The sequence below is a fragment of the Chiloscyllium plagiosum genome, unplaced genomic scaffold, assembly GCF_037043375.1.
Source record: "Chiloscyllium plagiosum isolate Xiang-an unplaced genomic scaffold, Cpla_swu_hap1 HiC_scaffold_53X, whole genome shotgun sequence".
Classification (NCBI taxonomy): Eukaryota; Metazoa; Chordata; class Chondrichthyes; order Orectolobiformes; family Hemiscylliidae; genus Chiloscyllium; species Chiloscyllium plagiosum.
In genome coordinates this window covers 15,994,832-16,021,200 of record NW_028270191.1, presented here as the reverse complement: position 1 = coordinate 16,021,200, position 26,369 = coordinate 15,994,832, and the positions used below count along the sequence as shown (strand labels likewise).

The following is a 26,369-nucleotide window of genomic DNA, read 5'->3' as shown; positions in this document are numbered from 1 at the left end:
CCATTGACAAGCAATGCCCTTCTCATCAAAGGGCAATGCTGTGTGATCAAAAAAGTGAAGGGGAGGGTAGGGATTAAATCAAAATAGAATTGGACAGGAAAATAATACACTCCACTTCCTACGGTGTCCACCTCTCCCTGAACAACTCAAGGGTGTTGGTGGACACCATGTGCTCCTTCTCCAGAGATACCGACACTCCTCTTTATATCTGTCAGCCTGGGCTCCCTGATTGGAGCACATTAACAGCTGCAATCAGGGAGCTCATATTCTATGAGGTCCACCTGGCTAACCTCATTACAGTCACTATAACCCTCCCTCTTGGAGTCCAAGGACATAGGCTAATTCTTTTTCTTGGGAGAGCCTCTTCGGACATTTTAGCAGTCAGTCAGGTTCCTCTGACTCAGCATCCAATACAGGCAGCATGTAATGCATGGCAGCTCAGCTCTTATGCCAGGAGCACTTTGGTAGAATTTCACTCTCTTCTGGCAGCAAAGGTGTTGAGGCAGCTATATCCGTCATGTCCGTTTCTGATTCTGAGGACTTGACAATACTTCATGGAGAGGGTGAACCCACAGGATCTGGCAGCCTTTCTGAGGGGCAAGGCACATTTTGCACCTGCACTGTTTGAGAATTTGTGGCTTTCATATGGTCCACATGCTTATTCAGGATCGTCATACCAAGCCAAACTTTATATGTCATTAGTCCTGACCTCATGTTGACCTTGCCTCCTACTCAAGCAGGGCCATTTCCGTTATTTTTACAATGACCATCATGCCCAGTATCAAATCACCTCTTTCACTTGATGGAGACGTAAGTCTGGCATTGCAGATCCTGATGCAGTTTAACCCTCACCCCTAGGTTCAGGAAGATCAGACTTAACCTGGTGCAGAGTTCTCTCCCCATTAGCAACTGTAGCTGCATGTGGGGTGGCCCTATTATCAAACAAGAACCAGGGGGACTTGGCAAGATGGTGGTGATTCTGTAGAACTGCTGTGGACAGCTCTGCCTAACAGCCGAGGCATACTGGTGTTTTTTGCCATCCCTGGCCAACTTATGTGGTGGAATTATTAGTTTAAAACCTTACAGAACACATATTTGTTAATATTTGGGAGTGGGGAGGATGCCAAAGGGAAAAGGAGCGAGCAAACAGCAGCAGGGAGGACACTCCCCTGCAGCACCTACCACACCAGAGACTGCAGCAGCAGAAGCCTCTCCTGATCCCCTCGGGGACCTGACAGACTCACAGGAATTGGCTGCGGTGATGGAGAGACTTACCTTGAAAGTTGGGGCTGCAATTGAGGAGATTCGTGCCCAGGTCCAAACTATTCCATCCATGCTGCAGAAGCATGAGCAGGAGATCCAGGGCCTCGGGGAGAGGCTGGAGGAGATGGAGGGTCGAACTAAGGCCTCGGAAGCTGCGACGGAGTCCTCATCCAGTCGGATCCAGGTGCTGGAGCGAGAGGTGCGGGCCTTGCAAAACCATATTGATGACCACGAAAATAGAGGTCAGAGGATAAATCTCTGAATTTTCGGGCTCCCTGAAGATGAGGAAGGTGAGCAGCCAGTCAGCTTCTTTGAAAGCTGGCTGCTGAAGTTTTTGGGCCTTCACATTGAGTCCAGCTGGCTGCAGATTGAAAGGGCTTATCGGGTTACAGTGCACAGGTCAGGGCCAGTGCAGTGCCCCCGCCCAGTCCTACTGTACTTCCACTCATGTAAGGACAAGCAAAAAGTCATCGAAGCTTCCAGATCCCTGGGAAAAGATCCGCAGGTACTGCTGTACAAGGGGTCAAAAATCATGTTTTCCCAGGATTTCTCCGCAGCTGTAATTCGAAAGAGGAAGTGCTTCGATGAAGTTAAAAAGAGGCTGAGGAACCTGGGCATCCAGTACTCGATGGGATACCCTGCAATGCTTTGTTTCAGCCACGAGGACTCAGTTTATACATTTGACTCAGCGGATAAAACTAAAAACTTTGTAGACACTTTAAAATAGATGGATTAGCCTGAAGAATATGGTTAATATTTGTTCTCTTTTCTATCTTTCCCCATGTTTTCCCTTCCTTTTTTTAAATTCCTTTCTTTCTCCCTAATAATTTCCTTTTTGGAAAGGAGGGGGAAGACCTTGGAATAAGTTGTTCCTTTTTTTTAATAACTGGATTTTCTGATGGGAAATGTTGTGGGTGTTCTTTGTTGTCTCTTCCCCTTTTTTTTATTTGTGCTGTTTCTCTTTTAGTCACAAGTAGGGGTGACATGAAGCCAGGGATGGGTGGAGTGTGCTCATCCTGACTTTGTATTTTTTCTGTTGATGTAAGGATCATCTCCTTGTTGTTTTTTCTGGCCTAAGGCTGGGGTACAGTCCGGGTTTGAAGGAGCTGTGAAGGAGGGGATAGGTAGGGTGAGTGCCCCCTATGGGCAGGGGGAAGAGTCTTCCATTCAAGGTTCTATAGTTGGTTTTCTTTGTAGTTTTTTGTTAGTAATAGTTGTTTATAGTTATGATAGAGTAGTTTTTGTATATATAGTTCTTCACCTCTATGAGTCTTTATTTATTTATGCTCGGCGCTTTGTAAGCAGGGTTCTCCCTCCCAAGGGTTCAAGGGTCTCTGAAAGGGGATATGGCTAAGTGTCTTATTAAATGGTGCACCTGGAACATTGAGGGGAGTCTATTAAAAGGAAAAAAGTGCTTTCTAGCCTTAAGAGGGAAAGGGTTGATATTGCTTTGCGGCAGGAAACTCATCTTGATGATGGGGAACACCTGAAATTACAACAGGGGGCTATGACCGGGTATCCTTTTCATCCTTTACTACTAAAAGTAGGAGAGTGGTGGTACTTATCCAGAAAAATCTTCCGTTCACATTAGAGCAGGTGAAAGATGAGCAGGGATGGTTTGTGATACTTAAAGTCCTGATACATGGGGAGGAATATGGCATTTTAAATGTCTACTGTCCTCCAGCGCAGTCCCTCAAATTTTTGATTAGTGCTTTCTCTAAGTTGAGTGCTTTTAGAACACAGCACATTATTATAGGAGGGGATTTTAATTGTCTTTTGGATCCGACAGTGGACAGAATGCCTTGTGGGCCCCCCAACTATTTCTTCGCAGGTTAAGCAGGTGGTTGACTAATGCGAGGAGTTGGGGCTGGTGGATATTTGGAGATGTCTTCACCCTACCGGCAGGGACTTCACCTTTTTTTCAAACCCACATAAATGTCACATGAGGATTGACCTCTTTCTGGCTCCCTTGGCCCTTCTGGATTCGATAATAGATTGTAAAATTGGGAATATAGCTATCTCCGATCACGCGGCGGTATATTTGGAGGTTACGGCCAAGAGTGGAGGGCTAGGTTTGCGGCACTGGCGTTTGGATCCTTTTTGAAGGAGTTTCAGGAATTCTTGACTATCAATTCAGGCACGGCTAGTAGTCCATATATGCTATGGGAGACTGCTAAGGCCTTTGTTAGGGGATTAGTTATTTCCTATTCGGCTAGCTGGAAACAACAAAAGGAGGAACAGCAGCGTCGACTTGAGACACGGTTGAAAGCTGCCAAGGCAGCACATTTTGCGTGGCCTTCGGTGACTAAGCTACAGTGGATCACGGCCCTCTGGACTGCCTTTACTGACTCAAAATGCAAAGAAAGAACTTGCAGGCTGTTTGAATATGGGGATAGGCCAGGGAAGTATTTAGCGTACCTGACTAGGAAAAGGCATGCTCCCCAATCCATTACTGCAATCAGAGACAGCGCCGGGGTCCTTACCTACGATGCCAAAAAGATTAATGAGACTTTTCGGAGCTTTTACTCTGAATTGTATCGGTCTGAAGGTTGCGAGGATAGGAGGGCTAAAATATACACCTTTTTTAAGAACCTGGACCTCCCAGGGGTAACCTTGGAACAGGCCTCTCTCCTTAATGCCCCCTTGACAGTTCAGGAAATACAGGAGGCAGCTAGGCAATTTCAGAGTGGGAAAGCGCCTGGCCCTGATGGTCTTCCGGGTGAGTTTTATAAAGAGTTTATAGGGATTCTGTCAGGGCCGATGTTGGAGATGCACAATCACTCTGCATGAATGCCTACCATCATCTTTGCGAGAAGCTAATATTTCCTTAATTCTTAAGAAGGGGAAGGTTCCTGAGGATTGTGCCTCATATTGGCCCATCTCTATTAAATTCAGATTTCAAGATTCTGTCCAAGATCCTGGCGCTGAGATTGGAAAGGGTGTTGCCCCATATTATTAAAGAGGACCAGACAAGCTTTATAAGGGACTGTAGGTCCTCTAATAATATTAGAAGGTTGCTGAATATGGTCCGAATTTGTCAGCAATGATCGCTTCAGGGGTTGGTGATTTCCTTAGATGCAGAGAAAGCATTTGACCGGGTGGAATGGCCATATATTTTTTATGTCTTAGAACAGTTTGGGTTGGGTGGAGTCTTTGCTAGGTGGGTGGAGGTTTTATATTGTCACCCTCTGGCTGCCGTTATCACCAACGGGGTGAAGTCTAGGAATTTTAGGATTGGTAGAGGTAGTCGGCAATGCTGCCTCCTCTCACTGCTGTTGTTTACGTTGGTGATAGAGCCGCTGGCAGAGGCCATTCATCAGAACATCCACATAACTGCTCTGGAAGTGGGATCAAGGGCACACAAGATTACACTGTGTGCGGATGATGTTTTTATCGAACCCAATGATCTCCGTACCCCATTTGATACATGTATCAGTTCATTTGGGGCTATTTCAGGATGTAAGATTAACTTTGCAAAATCAGAGGCTATGTCTCTGGGGAACTTCAAGGGTGTGCCAGAAGTTGAAGGTGGCTCTAAGTTCCCTTTTACATGGTCACGGTCAGGGTTCCAATATCTAGGCATTGAGCTGTTATTTCGGACTAACTTTGCTCACTTGCTCGACAATATTATACGAGATCTCCAGAGATGGGAGGCTCTTCCAATTTCATGGCTGGGCCAAATATATCTCATTAAGATGAATATTCTTCCTCGTTTGCTTTATCCCATGCGTATGCTCCCTATAATGTTTCCCAGGTCAACGCTATGGAAGCTTATGGGGTGGTTTGGTTCCTTTGTCTGGCTTCATGGGCGGCCCCTCATCAAATTTACTAAATTGCAGTTGCCTCAAGAAAGGGGAGGAGTTGATTTCCCAGACATCAGGAGGTATCAGTTGAGTTCCGTGCTGTCCTTTCTCTGTGATTGGGTAGGAAACGATCCAAACTCAATATGGCTGGATATTGAGGCCTCCCAAGCAAAGTGCCCTCTTATTAACCTGTTGTTCATGGATAAGATGAGGACAGTTATGGACCACTGCCGGAACCCCATTGTCATTAGTACAGTCAAGGCATGGAGGGCTATGTGTCAGAGTGAGGGTTGTTTATCCAAGACTTCGCAACTTATACCTATAGTTGGCATGCCAGGGTTCCAACCAGGGATGATGGACTCAGGGTTCAAATTATGGGCAGCGAGAGGAGTTTCTAGTTTGGGAGACTTGTTTGAAGGGGAGGTTATGATGTCTTTTGAGCAACTGAGCCACAAATACGGGTTGCCCAGAACAAAGAGAACAAAGAACAAAGAAAATTTACAGCCCAGGAACAGGCCCTTCAGCCCTCCAAGCCTGAGCCGATCCAAATGTACTGTCTAAACCTGTTGGTCAATTCCTAAGCATCTGTATCCCTCTACTCCCTATCTATTCATGCATTTATCCAGACGCATCTTAAATAAATCTACCGTGCCTGTCTCTACCACCCTGCTGGCAACGCCCACCAACCTCTGTGTGAAGTACTTGCCGTGTGTATCCCCCTTAAACTTTTCACCTCTCATCTTGAAAGCGTGACCTCTCGTTATTGAATCCTTCACCATGGGAAAAAGCTTGTCTCTATCCATCCTGTCTATACCCTTCATGATTTTGTAAACTTCAATCAGGTCCCCCCTCAATCTCCTTTTTTCTAATGAAAATAAACCTAACCTACTCAACCTTTCTTCATAGCTCGCACCTTCCATACCAGGCAACATCCTCGTAAACCTTCTCTGCACCCTCTCCAAAGCATCCATATTCTTTTAGTAATGTGGCAACCAGAACTGTACACAGTATTCTAAATGCGGCTGAACTAATGTCTTATACAATGTTAACATGACTTGCCAGCTCTTATACTCAATACCCCTTCCAATTAAGGCAAGCATACTATATGCCTTCTTGACCACTCTATCCACCTATGCAGCAACCTTCAGGGTACAATGGACCTGCACTCCCAGATCTCTCTGCTCATCAACGTTTCCCAAGGCTCTTCTGTTCATTGTATAATTCGCTCTCGAATTAGTCGTGTCTAAATGCATCACCTCACATTTGTCTGGATTGAAAACCATCTGCCACTTTTCTGCCCAACTCTCCAGTCTATCTATATCCTCCTATATTCTCTGACAGTCCCTTATGCTTTCCGCTACTCCACCAATCTTCGTGTCATCTTCAAACTTGCTGATCATACCAACAGTGCCCACTTCCAGATCATTTATGTATATTACAAACAACAGTGGCCCAACACTGACCCCTGTGGAACACCACTGGTCACCTTTCTCCATTTCGAGAAACTCCCTTCAACTACTACTCTCTGTCTCCTGTTGCTCAACCAGTTCTTTATCCACCTAGCTAGAACACCCTGCACACCATGTGACTTCACTTTCTCCATTAGCCTACCATGGGGAACCTTATCAAACGCCTAACTAAAGTCCATGTATATGACATCAACAGCCCTTCCTTCATCTATCAACTTGGTCACTTCCTCGAAGAACTCTATTAAGTTGGTAAGGCACGATCTCCCCCGCACAAAACCATGTTGCCTATCACTGATAAGCCCATTCTTTTCTAAATATAAATAGATCCTATCCCTTAGTACCTTCTTCAGCAACTTTCCCACCACTGACATCAGGCTCACTGGTCTGTAGTTACCCAGAATATCCCTACTACCCTTCTTGTACAGGGGGACAACACGAGCAATCTTCCAGTCATCCAGCACCTCACCTGTATTTAAGGATGCCACAAAGATATCTGTCAGGGCCCCAGCTATTTCCTCTCTCGCATCCCCCAGCAACCTGGGATAGATCCCATCCAGTCCTGGGGATTTGTCCCCCTTATAACCTCTCGCCTACCCAACACATCTTCCCTACTTATGTCATCGTGATCCAGACTAATCAAACTTCTATCTCTAATCTCAACATTCATCATGTTCCTCTCCTCACTGAACACTGATGCAAAGTAATCATTCAGAATCTCACCCATTCTCTCAGGTTCGACACACAGCCTTCCTTCGTCATCCTTTAGTGGACCAATCCTTTCTCTAGTTACCCACTTGCTTCTTATGTAAGAATAAAATGCTTTGGGATTTTCCTTAATTCTGATCGCTAAAGCTATTTCATGACCCCTTTTAGCCCACTTGATTCCTCGTTTAAGACTTGTCCTACTCTTCCGATATTCTTCCAGGGCCCGTTCTGTTCTTAGCTGCCTAGACCTTATGTATGTTTCCCTTTTCCTCTTGGCTAGTCGTACAATTTCTCCTGTCATCCATGGTTCACGAATCTTGCCCTTCCTATCCTTTACCTTCAATGGGACATGTCTATCCTGCACTATCTTTGAAAGCCTCCCACATATCAAATGTGGACTTCCCTTCAAATAGCTGTGTCCAATCCACATTTCTGAGCTCCTGCCTAATTTTGATATAATTAGCCTTGGCCCAGTTTAGTACTCTTCCCTTAGTACCACTCTCTTCTTTATCTACGAGTATTCTAAAACTTACAGAATTGTGGTCACTGTTGCCAAAGAAATCCCCCACCGCAACTTCTACCACCTGTCCTGGCTCTTTCCCCTGTACCAGGTCCAATATGGCCCCTTTCCTCGTCGGACTATTGACATACTGCTCTAGAAAACTCTCCTGGACGCTTCTTACAAATTCTACCCCATCCAGACCTCTGACGTTAAGTGTATTCCAGTCAATGTTGGGAAAATTAAAATCTCACATCACCACTACCCTATTGCCTCTACATCTTTCCATAATCTGTTTACCTATTTGTTCTTCTACCTCACCCTCACTGTTGGGAGGCCTGTAATACAGCCCCAACAGTGTGACTGCACCCTTCTTATTTCTCAGCTCCACCCATATTGCCTCACTACCCAAGACCTCCATAGTGTGCTCCTTTAGCACAGCCGTGATATTGTCCTTAACCAGCAATGCAACTCCACTCCCCCTTTTACTTCCCTCCCTGTCTTGTCTGAAGCATCTATATCCTGGAACATTTAATTGCCAATCATCATGCCCTTCCTTCAACCAAGTCTCTGTGATTGCAATAACATCATACTCCCAGGAACCAATCCAAGCCCTAAGTTCATCTGTCTTACACACTATACTCCTTGCATTAAAGTAGATGCATTTCAAGCCACCAGTTTTTTTGCGCTCATCTGCTCTCTGCCTACTCTTCCCTTTATTAATGCTATCTTCATGATTCTTACAGTCTCCAGACTCCACCTCACTGCCTACTTATTTTCTCTTCTAGTTCCCAGCCCCCTGCCACATTAGTTTAAAACCTCCCCAACAGCAGTAGCAAAAACTCCCCCAAGGACATTGGTTCCGGTCTGGTTCAGATGTAGCCCGTCCATTTTGTAATAGTCCCACCTTCCCCTGAGCCGGTCCCAATATCCAACAAATCTGAACCCCTCCCTCCTACACCATCTCTCAAGCCACGTGTTCATCCTGCCTATTTTTTCATTTCTACGCTGGCTAGCACGTGGCACTAGTAGTAATCCTGAGATCACTACCTTTGAGGTCCTCCTCTTTAACTTCTCTCCCAGTTCCCTGAAATCTTCTTTCAAGACCTCATCTCGTTTTCTACTTATATCGTTGGTGCCTATATGCACCAAGACAACTGGCTGTTCATCGGCTGCAGAATGTTCTGCAGCCGATCGGTGACATCCCTGACCCGAGCACCTGGGAGGCAACATACCATCCGGGAGTCCCGTTTTTGGCCACAGAATCGCATATCTACTCCCCTCACAATAGAATCCCCTACGACTATGGCCCTACAAGTCTTTCTCCCGCCCTTCTGAACAGCAGTGCCCGCCACGGTGCCATGATCCTGGCAACTGCTGCCCTCCCCTGGTGAGCCATCTCCCCCAACAGTATCCAAAACGGTATGCCTGTTTTGGAGGGAGATGACCACAGGGGACACCTGGATTGCCTTCCTACTTTTTTTTTGTCTTTTGGTCACCCATTCACTGTCTCCCTCAGCAAATCTGCGGTGTGACCAGTTCACTAAATGTGCTATCTACGACCTCCTCAGCATCGCGGATGCTCCACAGTGAGTCCATCCACAGCTCCAGAGCCGTCATGCGGTCAAACAAGAGCTGCACCTGGACACAATTCTTGCAAGTGTAAGAGTCAGGAATGTCAGACCCATTCCTAAGCCCTCACATCAAGCAAGAGGCACATGCCACAGGTCTGAGTTCCCCTGCCATTGTAAGCTTAGCTTTGAATGAACTAACTAAAACCAAACAATGCACTTAAATAAATGAAAAAGAAAGATAAAGAAAAAAATAAAAGCCTTACCTTAAAGAGTCTTTTTCTTCTGGTTAGAGGAGGGGGGCAGGAGGGAGATACTACACCTGTAGTATCTCGGGTTTAGCCACTGCCCAAATATAAATTAAGCCCTTACCTTTCCCGGCAGTCCTTGCTTCACTCCACCTTCTCTCCTCGCCACTCTGTCAAAATGGAGGCCCGACTCCCAAGGTAAGTCCCTTTTTAAGTGGGAAAACGTACCCTCCCCGGCAGCCCTCGCTTCACTCCACCTTCTCTCCTCGCCACTCTGTCAAAATGGAGGTTAGGGATTTCATCCAGAAGAAGACTATGCTTCTCACTCAGCCCCTTAAGCCCGATACAGAGAGGTTGTTGCCACGTTCCACAAGCACCCCTTCGGTTAGTGCCCTCTATCGCCTGCTGGGTGGCAGGGCCTGGCAGGATATTAACTGGTTATGTGAGGCATGGGAGCAAGAGCTGGGAGTGGAGATCTCTTCTGAAACATGGGAGAATACTCGAAAGATCTCAATCTGTAATAGGACATGCACTACACAGTTAGAAGTTCTGCACAGGGCTCATCTGGCACCAGACCATCTGGTGAAGTTTAAAAAAGGGGCATTTCAGTGTTCGCCAAATGTAAAATAAATGTAGGTACTCTTACCCATTGCTTCTGGACATGCTACAGGCTCAGTGTTTATTGGAACATTGTAGCGGGAGAGATTGGGAGGGTATTGAGGACTGAAGTCAAAGTAGACCCGATATCTCTCCTCTTAGGTCTACCAAATTTACCATCTTTCAACGGGCATGGGAAGAAACTATTTAATATCCGTGCACACTGTGTATGGAAGAATATTCTGATGAACTGGGTGTCTGCGAACTCGCCGGGCTTGCTGGGATGGCAGAAATTAATTATGGAGCACATTCCTTTGGACGTTTTTACAAACATGGTGCACCACACAACAGACCATTTTTATAAGACATGGCAGCCCTACTTGAGTTATTTGGATATAGATTTGTCAGTTGTCTTAACTAGGGTGTTTGTTTAACCAGGATAATTAGATTTGTCAAGCCCTGGGCCCTGCAGGGGGTCTCCTGAGTTAATACGGGTATATATACAATGCTCCCATTCTTTTGTTTGGGAGCTTTGCGTTGAGCAGAGTTGTTCTATATTTTGTGATTTTTTTTGTTTTTTTTTGCTTTTCTTTCTTTTTTTTGGTGTTGCTTTGCACAGTGTTAGGGTTTGTTTTGTATTATAGGGTAGGTTAGTAGTTAGTAGACAGTAGTTTTATTATAATTTGTGTTTTTTTTTCTTTTTATTATACTGATATTTGTTATGATTGTATTTTTCAATAGTTTTATATGTGTGTAAAGTTAAAAAAAATTTGCTAATAAATATATTTACAAAACAAACAAGAACCAGGACAGTTTGGTATCCAGTGAAGCTGTAGGGTGTTTCTTCAATCCAGCCTTCAAAGTTTTGACTGCTCTTTCTGTCAGACCATTGGATGATGGGTAGTAAGGAGCTGTCCTTACATGTCAAATCCCAAACTTCTTTCTAGCGTCATCCCTGTGTTTGACTAATGGAACCTCTGCATGTCCAACCACTTTGAGTGGGCATCTACAACGACTAAGAACATTGAACCTGATTAAAGGACCCGGATAGTTTGTTGAGTCCAGGATTTACCCAGCCATTCCCACGAATGTGGAGAAGCTGATGGTGGTAATTTTTGTCCTTATTGGCAATCTGGGCACTGTCCCACCCATGCAGCTATGTCTGCATCTAATCCTGGCCACAAGACATAACTTCTCATCAACATTTTCATTTTGGAAACCCCTAGCTGATACTTGTGGGGTTCAGCCAGCACTAAATTATTTTTTAATTCATTTGTGGGATGTGGGCATCGCTGGCTGACCAGCATTTATTGCCCATCCCTAGTTGCCCTTGAGAAGGTGGTAGTGAACTGCCTTCTTGAACCACTGCAGTCCACCTGCTGTGGGTTGACTCACAGTGCCCTTCAGGAGAGAATTCCAGGATTTTGACCCAGCGACCGTGAAGGAACACCAATATATTTCCAAGTCAGGGTGGTGAGTGGCTTGGAGAGGAACTTGAAGATGGTGATATTCCCATGCATCTGCTGCCCTTGTCCTTTGAAATGAAAGTAGCAACCTTTGGAATTTGATGGCGACCTTTGTTCAGGACAATCACTCTCACTCCCCATAACAATATGCCATCCTCTACTGTGAGCTGGTCTCTCTGGGTCCAAAAAGGTTTTGACTCTAGTTGTCACGGCACTTTGGTCTCCTCATTAATACCAGCTGTTTCAATTTGGAAAGGACTCGATCTGTCAGTGTCCAAGATCTGATATTGTTAGCTGGGAGAGTGGCCAGAAAATTTAATTTGGTTACAGATCCTACCATTGGGGGCACCACTGATGGTATATCTGCTAGCAGCAGGTGGTTCAATGCATCCGCATTCGTTACTTGGCCTCCTGGATGGTGCACTAATTTGTAACTATAAGCATTTAGTATTGCAGCCCACTGCTGAATGTGGCCCGAAGCAATGGGCGGCACTACCTCATCCTCTTGAAACAGATCAAGTAGGGCTTTATTAGATTAGATTCAATTCCCTATTGGGCCATTTGTCCCAACAAGTCCACACCAACCCTCTGAAGAGTAACCCACCCAGACCCATTCCTTTACTCTATATTTACCCCTGACTAATGCACCTATCACTACGGGCAATTTAGCATGGCCAATTCACCTGACCTACATATCTTTGGATTGTGGGAGGTGACCAGAGTACGTGGAGGTAATCCACACAGACATTCACCCAAGGCGGGAATCGAACCCAGGTCCCTGGCACTGTGAGGCAGCAGTGGTAACCACTGAGCCACCGTACCGCCTTTTGTGCTCCATGATTACCATGAATTTATGCTTGTAAAGGTATCGGTGGAACTTCCTGACTCCAAATACAACCACCAATCCTTCTTTTTCTATGTGGGCACACTTATGGTCCTTGAAGGACATTAGTGAACCAGATATGTTTTTTTTCAACAATCAATAATGATTTCATGGTCATCAGTAGACTCTTAATTCCAGGTTTTTATCGAATTCAAATTCTACCATGTGCTGTGGCAGGATTTGAACCCAGCTCCTCAGAGCATTACTTAGGTCTCTGGATTAACAAAGATGGTGGCAATCTAACAGGCCTGCCTTGCTGAGCTCTGCACAATAACACAGACGAAGTGGTGCTTTTACCCTCCCCATCTAAGCTATTTTGAAGAAAATTGATAGTTTAATATCAGTAGAATTGCTACATACCTTTTCGTTTTAGTAAGGGAAGATGACTAGAGACAAAGGACCAAATAAATTGCAACAGGCAGGACATTCTCCTGCAGCATCGGTCATGAATCCCAATGGACTCACCTACTCAACAAGGCATGGCTGCAGTGTTTGTGAAACTCTGAGGCATCGATTGGAGAGAATTGCACCAGGCTGCAACTGATCTTGGCCATGCTGCAGAAGCATGAGCAGGAGCTACAGAGTCTCGGGAAGTGAGTGGAGGAGGTCAAGCAGTGGACCACGACATCAGAGACAGTGGTCAAGTCCTCGGCAGGATGTATCCAGGCCCTGGAGAAGCAGGTATGGGCCTCGGTAGAACAGGTCAACAACCTCAAGAATAGAGGTCGAAGAAAAAACATCTGGGTGGTGGAGCGAGAGGAAGATGCGCAGCCAGCCAATCTCTTTGAACGATGGCTGCTGTGATTTCTGGGTTGGGAGGCCAAGGCAGGCTAGGTGCAGATTGAGAGAGCTCACTAAGTGGCGGTGCACAGGCCCAGTTCGGACCAGCGCCCCCGCCCAGTCCTGTGCGATTCCAGTCCTATAGGGAAAAATAAAAGGTAATGGAAGCCTCCAGATCGCAGGGAAATGATCCACAGGCTCCAATTTATAAGGGATCAAAGATTATTTTTTAGGACTTTTCTGCAGCCATGATCCGCAAGAGATTCTTTGCTGAGATGTAGAAGAGATTTAGGGATCTGGATATTCAATATTACATAAGGTACCTGGCGGTATTCCCTTTTAACCACGAAGGGTCCGTGCATGTGTTTGACTCCTCAGGAAAAGCAAAGAACTTTCTGGACACTTTGAAATAGGCTGGATGGTCCAAAGAACATGGACAATAATGACTCTCCTTTCTTTTACCTTTTTTTTTCTCTTCCTCGTGTACTTCTCCTTTTCCTTTATTATTTTATTACAGAAAATGTTGTTGCTTTGTTTCTTCCTAGTGACAATTGAGTTCAATGTAGGGTTGGGGATGTGTGAAGTGCCCACTTTTGATTCCTTTGTCCACATTATCTATTTCTTTTATTCTTCACCTGAGTTTGGGGCATGGCTCAAGCTATAAGGAGTTATGGAAGTGTATGCGGGTAGTGTAAGTGCCCCCTGTGGGCAGGGGGATAGAGTCTCCCATCAAGTGTTTTTTGTATGTTGTAATTGGTTTAGTTTGTTGGTTTCTAGTAGAGGTAGCTTTTGAAAGTTTTGTTAACATAGACTTAGTGTTAACTTGGTTTTAGTTTTTTGTAGTTTTTTTAGACTTCGTGAGTCTCCATTTATTTACACTTGGCTCATTGTGAGTAGGGTTCTTCCTCTTGGGATTTCAAGGGTTGTTATAGAGGGATATGGCTAAGTGTCTCCTTAAATGGTGTACCTGGATTATTAAGGGGAGTCACTCGCTGGCCAAGAGAAAAAAAACCTACTTCCGAGTCTCAGGAAGAAGAGGGTTGATATTACCCTGCTGCAAGAAACCCATCTTGATAATAAGGAGCACCTAAAGTTACAGCAGGGTGGGTTTGATCAAGTGTTTTTTTCATTCTTTAACACTAAAAGCAGGGGAAAGGCCATGCTTGTCCAGAAGAGTCTCTCTTTTAAGTTATAAGATCAAGTTAAAGATGAATATGGACGGTTTGTAATCCTTAAAGCTTTAATACATGGTGAAAATGTATGGATTCCTAAATGTTTACTGTCTCCCGGCACACCCCCTCAAATTCCTGATTGATGCACTTTCTAAGTTGATTGCCCTTGAAACACGACACACTATCATAGGGGGAGATTTTAATTGCCTCATGGACCCCACAGTGGACAGAATGCCCAAAGGTCCCCCAAATATCTCTCCACAATCCAAGCAACTGGTTGACTTATGCATGGAATTGGGACTGGTGGACGTTTGGAGATGTGTCTACCCCATGGGTAGGGACTTTACCTTTTTCTCTAATCCGCACAAGTGTCATACCAGGATTGACTTTTTTTTTTAGCTCCCTCAGGCTTTCTGGATTCGGTGAGGTCTTGTAAAATTGGAAACATTGCCATTTCTGATCATGCAGCAATGTGTTTGGAGATTGAGATTAAGGGCAACGGAACGGGGGATCCAAGATGGTGGCGACCTAGCAAGTCTGAGTCTATAGTGCTCCTCTCAAGACGTGGGCAAAGTAGGCCACCCTCCTCCTCCACACTCACCAAATCACTTAAAATAGTTTTCACTTAATGTAATTAGTTGCTCAGTACTGAATTTAAACAATCTAATCTCCTGTAAAAATGACTGAAGGGAAGGGAGCCCGCAGTTCTCAGCAGGAAGGAACCCCTCCCCCACCCTCCCCAGCTGCAGCAGAGACGTCCGCAGCCGCCCCGGGGGACTTACCTACGGTGGCGAGCCTCGTGGAAATAATCTCTAAACGCGATGCGAAGATCGACGCCTTCATTGAAGAGTCCCGGAGCCGATGGAATTCACTCTCGGCCGCGCTACAAAAGCACGACCGAGACATCGAGGAAATCAAGCACCGAGTTGGAGGGGTGGAGCTAAAGGCCGTGACGTCCGAGAGTATAGCAGAATCAGCCGTGGATCGGGTCTGGACTCTCGAACAGCGAGTTCGGACCTTGGAAAATCACATCGACGACCTCGAGAATCAAGGTCGTTGAAAAAATATTCGTTTGGTGGGCCTTTCTGCACGGGAAGAGGAAGGCCAGCTTACAGCGTTTCTCGAACAGTGGCTTCCACAGCTTTTAAATCTGGAGGCTGGATCAGGCCAGGTAAAGGTGGAATGGGCCTACCGGGTTGCAATATGCGGGCTCGGCTCGAACCAGCGCCCCCGCCCGGTCCTGTTCTGGCTGCAGAGCTATAAGGAGAGGCAGATACTCCTAGAAGTCTCCAGAAATCTTGGAAAAGATCCCCAAGCCATGATTTATAAAGGATCCAAGATTATGTTATTCCAGGACTTTTCCCCAGCTCTGGTCCGAAAGAGGAAGGCGTTTGACGAAGCGAAGAAGTGTTTAAGAGACTTAAATATTCAGTACTCCTTGCACTACCCAGCAATGCTACGCTTTAGCCATGAAGGGTCCATGTATAACTTCGGATCGCTGGAGAAGGCCAAGGAATTTTTGGACTCTCTTAGATAAATTATAAGAGTTAATTGATGTTGTTTTGCTCTCCCTCCACCCCAGTTTACACCCCCTTTTTTAAAAAAACTAATCCCTTTCATTACCTTACTGTTTAATATTATCTTCAGGGGGTGGGGAGAGAGGTTTATTTATTTGTTCTCTACTTAGCGATTTTCTTCCCTTTTTTTATATATATATATATATATATATAGCCCGGGGGGTCTAGTTAATGTAGGTGGGGGGAGGTGGTTACCTTATCCTATTTTATCTCTGTCTATAGGAGCGGGGTTGTTTTCCCCTGTTATTTTGTATTACTATATTTAATTATTACTTGTTGAGACTGGAGAGGAATATGGGATCTTAAATCTGTATTGTCCCCCAGCACATCCTTTTAAATTTATAACGGAAGCCTTACCAAAATTGATGGCTCTCGGTGCTCGTCATACAATTATAGGGGGAGATTTTAATTTTATTATGGATCTGGAAATAGATAGGATTCCCAAGAGTACTGCAGGAGTATCTCCCAGATCTAGACAATTGGTGGATTTGAACAAAGAATTAGGACTAGTAGATGTATGGAGATGTCTTCATCCACAGGGCAGAGATTTTTCTTTTTACTCCAATCCACATAAATGTCATACCAGAATCTATATGTTTTTTGACCCCCGATTTTTTAAAATTCCATATTATCCTGTAAAATAGGCAGTATAACAATTTCTGATCACGCTGCTGTATATATGGAAATCAAGGCGAGGAACAATGAGACATCCCCCCGGTGTTGGTGTATGCATCCCTTCCTGATGAAAGATAGTAAATTTATAAAGTATTTCTCTCAAGAATTTAAAACTTTTTTAGAAATTAATTCAGATATGGCTAGCAACCCATCAATGATGTGGGAGACCATCAAAGCTTATGCACGAGGTTTGATCATTTCATTCTCAGCGACCCTGAAAAAATTAAAGGGAGAACAACAGCGTCTGCTCGAAGCTCGTTTAAAAGCGGCTGAAACAGCATACGCTGATAGACCTATTATTAAATTACAAAGGATTACGGCCCTTAGGACAGCTCTAAACACCACGCTTACCCAAACGGCTAAGAGGGAAATATTATTTGCAAAACAAAGGTTATATGAATTTGGCGATAAACCTGGTAGATACTTAGCATTTCTCGCAAAGAAAGAAAAAGGCTCCTCAAACTATTACGTCTATCAAGGAAAGTACGGGTATTTTGACTCATGATCATAAAAGGATTAATGCAATCTTTAGAAAATTTTATTCTGATTTATATAAATTGCAGGATTGCGAAGACAGAGCAAGGAGGATGCAGTCATTTTTTAAAAACCTGACCTTTCCGGACCTAACTCCGGAACAGGTATCGGTCCTGAATGTTCCCCTAACAATCCAAGAAATACTTGACGCAATCAGGCAACTTCAGAGCGGTAAGGCACCTGGCCCAGATGGCTTTCAAGCTGAATTCTATAAAGAATTTACAGGAATATTAGCTGGTCCACTTATGGACATGTAAAACTACTCATACAGTCAGGGCTGTCTCCCGCCTTCGCTGAAAGAGGCGAATATCTCTCTTATTCTCAAAAAAGAAAAGGACCCAGAAGATTGCGTGTCATACAGACCAATATCCTTGCTAAATGTAGATTTTTAAATCCTTTCTAAAACGTTAGCATTGAGACTAGAAAGGGTACTGCCACACATCATAAAGGAGGATCAGACAGGATTTATTAAGGGCCGTAGATCATCCAATAATGTTAGAAGGGTTTTGAATGTGATTCAAGCCTGCCATCAGGGAAAGATACCTGGAGTAGTAGTCTCATTAGACGTGGAAAAGATATTCGACAGGGTTGAACGGTCATATCTGTTTTACACATTGGAAAGGTTTGGCGTTGGAAAGGTGTTTACCAAATGGGTCTCAACATTGTATAGTGATCCCAAAGCAGTTGTGGTTACCAATGGATTAGGTTTGGATAGCTTCAGTGTGGGTAGGGGCTGCCGTCAGGGATGTCCTCTCTCACCATTGTTATTTACGCTAATAATTGAGCCACAAGCAGAAGCTATACGGGCTGATCCTAATATAATGGTCCCGAGGATTGGTACAGTTAAACATAAAATTACCCTTTATGCAGATGATGTTCTCTATTCCTCAGTAATCCTCTGATGTCCGTACCTCGCTTAATCCAAGTTATTAATACATTTAGCGCATTCTCAGGCTATAAAATACATTTCTCAAAATCAGAGCCTATGCCAATGGGTGGCCTTGCTATGATACCCCGCTTAGTGAACAGATCCCATTTTGCCTTTCATTGGTCCCTGGAGGGTTTCTTATATTTAGGCATTTTTATTACCCCAGTAGCACTCTACATTCTCTATCTGATGTATAAAGACTTCTAATAACGTAGTCTTCTTCTGTATGTAATCTCGAATTTGGAGGTATCGAAAGAGATCACCATTAGGTAATCCAAATTTCTGATGCGGCTGTTCAAAAGATATCAGGACCCCTTTAAACAGATCCCCTTGGAACAGGTGTCTCTTCTTAACACTCCCTTGACAAGAGATACAGGAGGCAGTAAGACAGTTCCAAAGGGGTAAGATGTCCGGCCCTGATGGTCTCCCAAGTGAATTCTACAAAGATTTATAAATATCCTGTCAGGGCCGATGCTGGACATGTACAACTATTCGTACAGTCATGACTGCCTCCCGCCATCCCTGAGAGAGGTGAACATCTCTCTCATTCTCAAGGAAGGGAAGACCCCGGAGGACTATGCTTCATACAGACCTACCTTGCGGATAAATTCGAACTTTAAAATTTTATCCAAGACACTTGTGTTGAGATTGGAGAAGGTGTTGTCTATATTGTAAAGGAGGATCAGATGGGTTTTAAAAAGAGCCGTAGGTCCTCCAATAATATTTGAAGATTACTGAATATAGTCCAAGTGTGTCAGCAACAATTGGTCCAGGGTTTGGTGATCTCTTTAGAGGCAGAGAAGGCACTTGATTGGGTGGAGTGGCCATATCTTTTTTATTCTTTGGAACAGTTTGGTCTAAGTAAGGTTTTTGTCAGATGGGTGGAGGTCCTGTATAGTGACCCTCTGGCTGCGGTTCTCACCAGTGGTGTAAGATCCAGTAATTTTGGTACTGGTAGGGACAGTCGGCAAAGTTGTCCCCTCTTACCGCTACTGTTTACATTGGTGATAGAGCCGCTGGCAGGGGTGATCTGTAAGGACCCTAACATAGCTGCCCCAGAAGTGGGATCAAGGGCACATAAAATTACATGCAGATGATGTTTTCCTCTTCTTATCAAACCTGGCAGTTTCTGTACCCCATTTAATACAACATATTAATTTATTTGGCTCTTTTTTTGGGATATAAGATCAATTTTGCAAAGTCGGAGACTATGCGCGTGGGGGGTCTTAAGGGAATACCTGATATTAAAGGTGGATCATGATTCCCCATTAAATGGTTGCGGGGGGTTTCCTTTATTTAGGTATTTTTGTTATTCCCACCTTTGATTGGTTATTTAAGGCTAACTTTGCTCACTTGCTTGACAAGATTAGACAAGACCTTCAAAGTTGGGAGGCCCTTCCAATCTCCTCATTAGTTCGAATAGCTCTGATCAAAATGAATGTCCTTCCTCATTTGTTGCATCCCATGCGAATGCTCCCTCTGATGTTTCCCAGGCAAATGTTGTGGAGACTCACTGGTTAGCTTAGTTCTTTTATTTGGTGCCACAAGCGGTCCCTCGTAAGCTTGCCAAATTGCAGTTACCCCAAGGGTTGGGGGGAGTAGACTTTTCAGATATTAAGAGATACCAACTAAGCTCCCTTCTCTCCTTTGTGAGTAACTGGGCTTGTGAAGACCGAAGATAATATGGTTGGATATTGAGGCCTCTCAGGCAAAGTGCCCCCTGTTGTTCATGGATAAGGTGAGGACAGTTATGGAATACTGTCAGAATCCAATCATTATTAATACAGTCAAAGCATGGACAGCAATGCGACAGAGTGAAGGCTGTTTATCTGAAACCTCCTTTCTCACCCTATAGTTGGCATGCCGGGATTCCAGCCAGGGATGATGGACCCTGGATTCAAAACTGTGGGCAACTAGGGGAGTCTCCTGTTTAGGAGACCTGTTTGGGGGGGGGGGGGGGGGGGGGGGGGGGGGAGGGTGTGAGGTCATGATGTCCTTCAACCAAATGAGTCACGATTATGGATTGCCCAGCAGGGATCTTTTTCGTTACTTTCAGGTTAGGGACATTATCCAAAACAAATTACACTTTTGACCAACCCCTATAGGTCTGACACAGAGAGGAGAGTGCTTCATGCCGCAAGCACTCACTCGGTTAGTACTCTTTACTACCTATTGGGGTGCGGTGCCTCGAATGACATTGAGCAACTATGTGAGGTCTGGGAGCAAGAGTTGGGAGTGGAGATCCCCTCAGTGACATGGGAGGACATTTGGGAAACGTGAGAAAGATCTCGATCTGTAACAGGACACATGCTATGCAGTTGAAGGTTCTTCCTAAGGTTCATTAGGCCCCAGATCGTCTTGCGAAATTCAAAAAGGGAGCATCTCATTAATGTGCCCCAAGTGTAAAATAAGCATAGGTACCCTCATTTATTGTTTGTGGTCATGCCACAAGCTTCATAGGTACTGGAGCGCTGTGGCAGAAGTAATAGAGGGGGTGTTGGGAACCGAAATTAAGGTAGACCCAGTCTCTCTTCTATTGAGTCTGCTGAATTTATTTTCCTTAGGCGTACATGGGAAAAAGCTATTTAATATTCTCACTTACTGTGTGAGGAAGAACATTCTGATGTGCTGGGTGTCTGAGAACCCTCCAGGCCTGTTAGGGTGGCGTAAGTTAATTATGGAACACATCTCTTTGGATTTCCTCACAGACAGGGTGCACCATAAAACAGAACTTTTTTATAAGACATGGCAGACCTTTTTGAATTATCTGGAAGCAGACTTGTTTGCCATTTTAATTAGGGCATTTGTTTAGACAAGATTATTAGGTTTAGTGAGCTTTGTGCCCTGGGATGAAGAATCCCGGATAAATATGGGTGTAATAATTAATGCTCCTGAAGGTTGGGAGCTTTGGTGTGGTTGCGTTGAGTGGCGATATTTATGTATGTATTTATTTACTTATTCATTGATTTGTAGTGAGTGTAGTTTTGATTTGTTTCGTAGAGCAGGATAGTAGTTAGTTCATTGTCATTGTTGTTACAATTTTAAATTATTATATTTTTGTAATTTTATAATTTTGTAAAGAGAAAAATTCTCAATAAAAATACTTTTAAAAGAAAAGTCCAATAAAAATACCACTACGCCATCACCTCCCCTTAAGCTATGGCCTGTCTATGCGACCATTTCTAAGGCAGACCCCTTTTTTAGGGGTTGATGCAAAGGTTCCAGGATGGATGTAAGGTTATGTGTGAACCTTCCATGATAATTTACCAGCCCAAGAAATTACCTAAGCTCCTGGACAAACATGGGAGCCAGGCACCTTTGATTGCCCTCTCTTTATCTTCCAATGAGTGTACGCAGGATTGTCAAACCTGGAGCCCAAGCAGGTCACTTGGGGTGCCTGGAACACACATTTCTTCCCTTCTTAGGCGTACGCCTGTCTTAGAAAAATTCATAGGCATATATTCAAGTTCTCTAAGTGTTCTTTATCAGTCTTCTCGGTTATCAGGACGTCATCTTGATTGGTTCTGATTTTGATATTGCTAAGCAATTTAACAGTTCCAAATTATACGTAGGTGGACTTTTCAGGGTACGAACTCTCCTGGATATTGGCCTCTTACTCTACTTAGGTCCAGTAGGACTCTTTTGCTTTCTAGAGTCCACTTACTAGCAGCAACTAGAATGGCTTGCCAGCCTGGTTCCTGAAGAAACTTTTAACTGTTTGGCCGAGGCTTGGTTTTGATTTGGGGTTTTGCTGTGGACTGACCGAGGGTCCCTCTGTTCAGGTTATGTTCCTGAGTGAGGCTGTGCAATTGCCTTTTCTCAAGTGGTGTTCCCCAAGCTCAGTTGGAATGGTGTGGATGTCCACTTCCACCAGAATACCCTGCAACTCATATGCTCCACTTGCCACATTTTCCAATATTAAAGCCAGTTATAGTGCCTGTTTGAAATCCAGTTGGACTTCAGCTAGCAGGTGTTTCTGCATGGTTACATCATTAATCTCGCACACCAGAGTGTCTCTCAGCATCTTATTGAGGGTTAAACCAAATTCACAGTTTTCTGCCAGTCATCTTAACTGAGTGAAAAACACCCCTTTTTCCATTTCAATCAAAAAAACATAAATCAAAAATACATTGTCTGTAACTCAGCCATTACACCACAAATAATCCAGTTTGCAAGATGCTTTGAGATATAACAAAAAATAAAAATATTTACAAAATAAACCTGTTCAAAACAGTTCAAACTACACAACTGACAGCATCTATTGCAATCCCACCCATTATATCTCCCCCCAGGTAGTACTTGCTGAACTGCTGCAGCTTTAATCAAGAGACTTCACACTAATTTGCAAATAATGTATTACCTCATTATTCCTTTTCCCTTTTAAGTGAGCATTCCATTGTTGAAAAATTTTAAACTACTTTCCCTTCCCTGCAGCATCTCTCTCTCCCCTTTCAGACCTTTTCCACCCATTGCAGACCCACCTCATTCCTACTCATGCTCCTCTCCACTCTCTACTCCTCACCATCACCCAATTGCATGGTCTTGCTTCCCAATCCCCCATTCCTCCCCACTGAAAGCTGTCACTCGCCCCACTCCTCCAATTACAGGTTGGTTCTCTCCTTTGTTTCCCAGGTTTACTGATAAAACTGTCAGAAGGAAATGTATACCCATGACTGGAGAAACAGTTTGAACTAACTCCACAGGGGCCAGTACCCTGTAACCCTTATTTACATGTAGAGAGTCCTTGACTCTGATCCAGCTCCCTCAGAGCCAGTTCTCAGAGTGAGCAGGATGTCTGACTCCCCTGTTCTCCATCTGTCAGTGTGATGAAGGTGTAGAAGTGTAGTGTACCTTTAAGAAAGTTGAAGGACTTAGAGAAGCACACAGAGTGCTGGAGAATTTACAATGTAACTTTTGTTTCAGAACAGCTAGCACTGAACCAAAAGTTACATTTTAAATTCTCCAGCACTCTGTGTGCTTCTCTAAGTCCTTCAACTCTCTTAAAGATACAGTACACTTCTACACCTTCATAACACCTTCCCCCCCTTAAGAAAAAAATGAATCATCATAATGAAAATATGGCTTCATTTCTTTTCTATTCTTTAAGAACATTAACCTAACATACAGATAACTTTAATCTACGTTCACCTTAACTTCCTCCCATGTACACATATATATATATATATATATATATTATATATATATATATATATAAATAACATTAAATAAATACAAATCTCATCTAAACTTTATCAGTTAAATCCGCGATAATGCATCTGCGATTATATTCTTGCAACATGTACGATTTTTAAATTAAAAGTCTGTAACATAAGACTCCAACGAAATAATCTCATATTCTTGTCTTTAAAGTGTTCTAAGAATGTAAGAGGATTGTGATCCGTATACACAACCACCTCCGACACATTGTTCGTGACGTACACATTAAAATGTTGTAAGACCAGTACCAAACTCAATAGTTCTTTCTCGAGCATGGAGTATTTCCTCTGGTGGATGTTGAGTTTAGGAAGTTTTACGAACCTGGTTGCTGTGTTTCTTGGTGAGTCCAACACAAAACAGGTGAAGCAAGTATTTTGACATCAATGTGGGCTTCAATCATGGTCTGCCATCTTTTAACCATACAGCACATCTTATCATGTGTTACGTCCATGCCATGGAAGTTGGTCAGACAGTTTTTGCCCTGAACGTCCTCCACGATAAACTTAAATTTGTGGAAGGTCACTTCATCGTTCTGCAAATCAGCTCAAACACATGGCCTTTTAAGCCTTCTGAGGCAATTTTAGTTCCCTGAGTCCCTGTAACCAAGGTCTTGCCCAGATTCTTAATGTCAAACATCGCTGGAGCCTTAACATCGTACCAATCCTTCTTGGAGAAGGGGTCCATGATCTTCTTCTTAGCACCCTTTTTGCCTCCCTTGATCAGCCTCTTGTTTTTACCGACTGCCATGTTGCTCGCGGAGCTGGAAAATTTGAATTTTGGTAAATCTTAATCGGGGGTTGTATCAGACTAGTATTGTAGAAGGGAAAGTAAAAGATAGGTATTGTAGAAGGAGTTGTAAATAGTTGTTAGTTAATTATTCTCTGTTAAATTTTCAGAAATAAATTTCTTACTTTTTACTTAAAATAGTCCTAGGCGTCTCGAATTTTCACAGATTACAGCACAGGGTGAATCTTTTCTGTGTGTCGGGTTTAAATTAGCTGGGGGTGGGGTTGGGGCGGGTTTACCCTGTGAAGGCCTTAGAGAAGCATACAGAGTGGTGGAGAATTTACAATGTTTTTGATTCAGAACAGCTAGCACTGGTTGGGTTGCCTGGAGACAAAAAAAAACCCAAACTGTTACGACACACAGTAAAGCCCCCACCCCCCTCACCCCCCTCACCCCCCTGCTAATTTAAACCCGAGCCACACAGAAAAGATTCACCCTGTGCTGTAATCTGCGAAATTCCAAGAGGCCAAGAACTATTTAAAGTAAAAAGTAACAACTTTATTTCTTAAAGTATAACAAGGAGTAATTAACAACTATTTACAAATCTTTCTACAATATCTATCTTTTACTTTCCCTTCTGTAATACTAGTCTGATAAACCCCCAATTAAGATTTACCAAAATTCAGATTTCAAAGCCAGGCAGCTGTCAAATCTTCCCTTTGTATCCTCCTCTGTAGATTTTCTTCTTCCTCAGGATTTCTGTTTCACAGGTCATTGATAGATAAATGTACCTTTAAGAGAGCTATTTTTCAGGCAGTCTGTACAAGCTGGTGGCTTGGCGGTTCTCCTCTCCAACTGTTAAATTTTCCCCAGTCTTATACCCCCAAAGCATGGATCGTTTCATTGGGTTTCAATATTGTCAATATCCTAAATTCAAACTTGGAGGTTGGTATTTTGGGGTATAATTTAAACTGATTGATCGAATTTGAATTTGTTTTTGTCTCCAGGCAACCCAGCCAGTGCTAGCTGTTCTGAACCAGAAGTTACATTGTAAATTCTCCAGCACTCTATGTACTTCTCTAAGTCTTTCAACTCTCTTAAAGGTACAGTATGCTTCTACACCTTCATAACAGTCAGCCAGGGCTACCTGATTGGCCCAGACTAACAGCCTCATGAAATCCCCCTAGCTGACCTTGTTACAATCACTCCGCAACTCCTCACCAATGCCATCCATTCTATTCATAAGAACAACTTTTCTCTGAATTGAGTGAATGTTCTTGAGTAATCTGGAGACTTTGTGAGTGGATCCACCCACCATCCTCATGAATGTTGAGTGTTAACTGGGACTACCTTTCAATTTCAATTTTAATTAAATTTAAATTCCATCAGCTGCTGTGGTACAACTTCAACCGATGTCCTAACAGCATTAAATCAGGAGGGCTTCATTGGGTTTTGGGAAAAAAAAATTCACAAGCTATAAATGTTATCCTTCCACTTTGTGAGAAATGTAACTGAATACACATCTGGCATTGTCAAATTAAAGGGTCCTCATGTATACATGAATACACACAAGGATGCAGGCACACACAGGGACCCATGCATTTAGCTTCAGTCCATATTAAGGCTGATACTCCAGTCCTGTATTGTCTTTTATATGCTGCTTGTTCTAGTGTTTTAGAAGAATGTTAAAAGAACCCTAGCACCATTTCAGTTGGTTGGTTTTGGACAATATTCCTAACTTAACCAATAAAACTTAGAATTGGGCTAACCAGTGATTCAACTTTTGGCTGTTCGGGGTGAGGGGGATACTGCTCCATAACAGTCATTAGATGTTGTAAAATCATTAACTATGCAAATATTTCAGATGTAAAAGGTAAAATATTCTAACAGAAATCATGCACTATAACATTCCATGAAAAGCAACAGAAAAGTGAATCATCTACTGGCCTGGTAGGAATTGGAACCTCAGTAAGTCCTGTAAGAAGGATAGCTGGAGAAAGACGCACAAAAGCTACAATTGGTCTTTTCAGGAAGTCTAACTCGCCAACCAAGACATTAGAGGCTTCGGCTCCAGTAGGTATCTTCTTCATGAAGTGAAGGTCAACCTGTCAAAAACAAATGTGGTTATTCAGAAATGTTTCTCAGCAATAGCTGGAAAGTAAATCATCGAGTTTTGAACTTGTATTCTCGAAATAAAAGGACAGAGTCCCAACCTGAACTAAACCTCTTTGCAAGAATAGTCAGCACTAATAGCTC

The 26,369-nt window shown here is 43.6% G+C and overlaps 1 protein-coding gene across 3 annotated transcripts in view; it reads right to left on the bottom strand.

Annotated features, from left to right (window-relative positions):
- Positions 1-26,369, bottom strand: part of LOC122543353 (electroneutral sodium bicarbonate exchanger 1-like) — a 449,950-nt gene that overhangs the window by 161,628 nt on the left and 261,953 nt on the right. For all 3 annotated transcript variants that reach the window (XM_087985536.1, XM_087985538.1, XM_087985537.1), the window contains exon 8: positions 26,061-26,218. In XM_087985536.1, the coding sequence (XP_087841662.1) occupies positions 26,061-26,218 (158 nt within the window). The remainder of the gene's footprint in view (positions 1-26,060; positions 26,219-26,369) is intronic.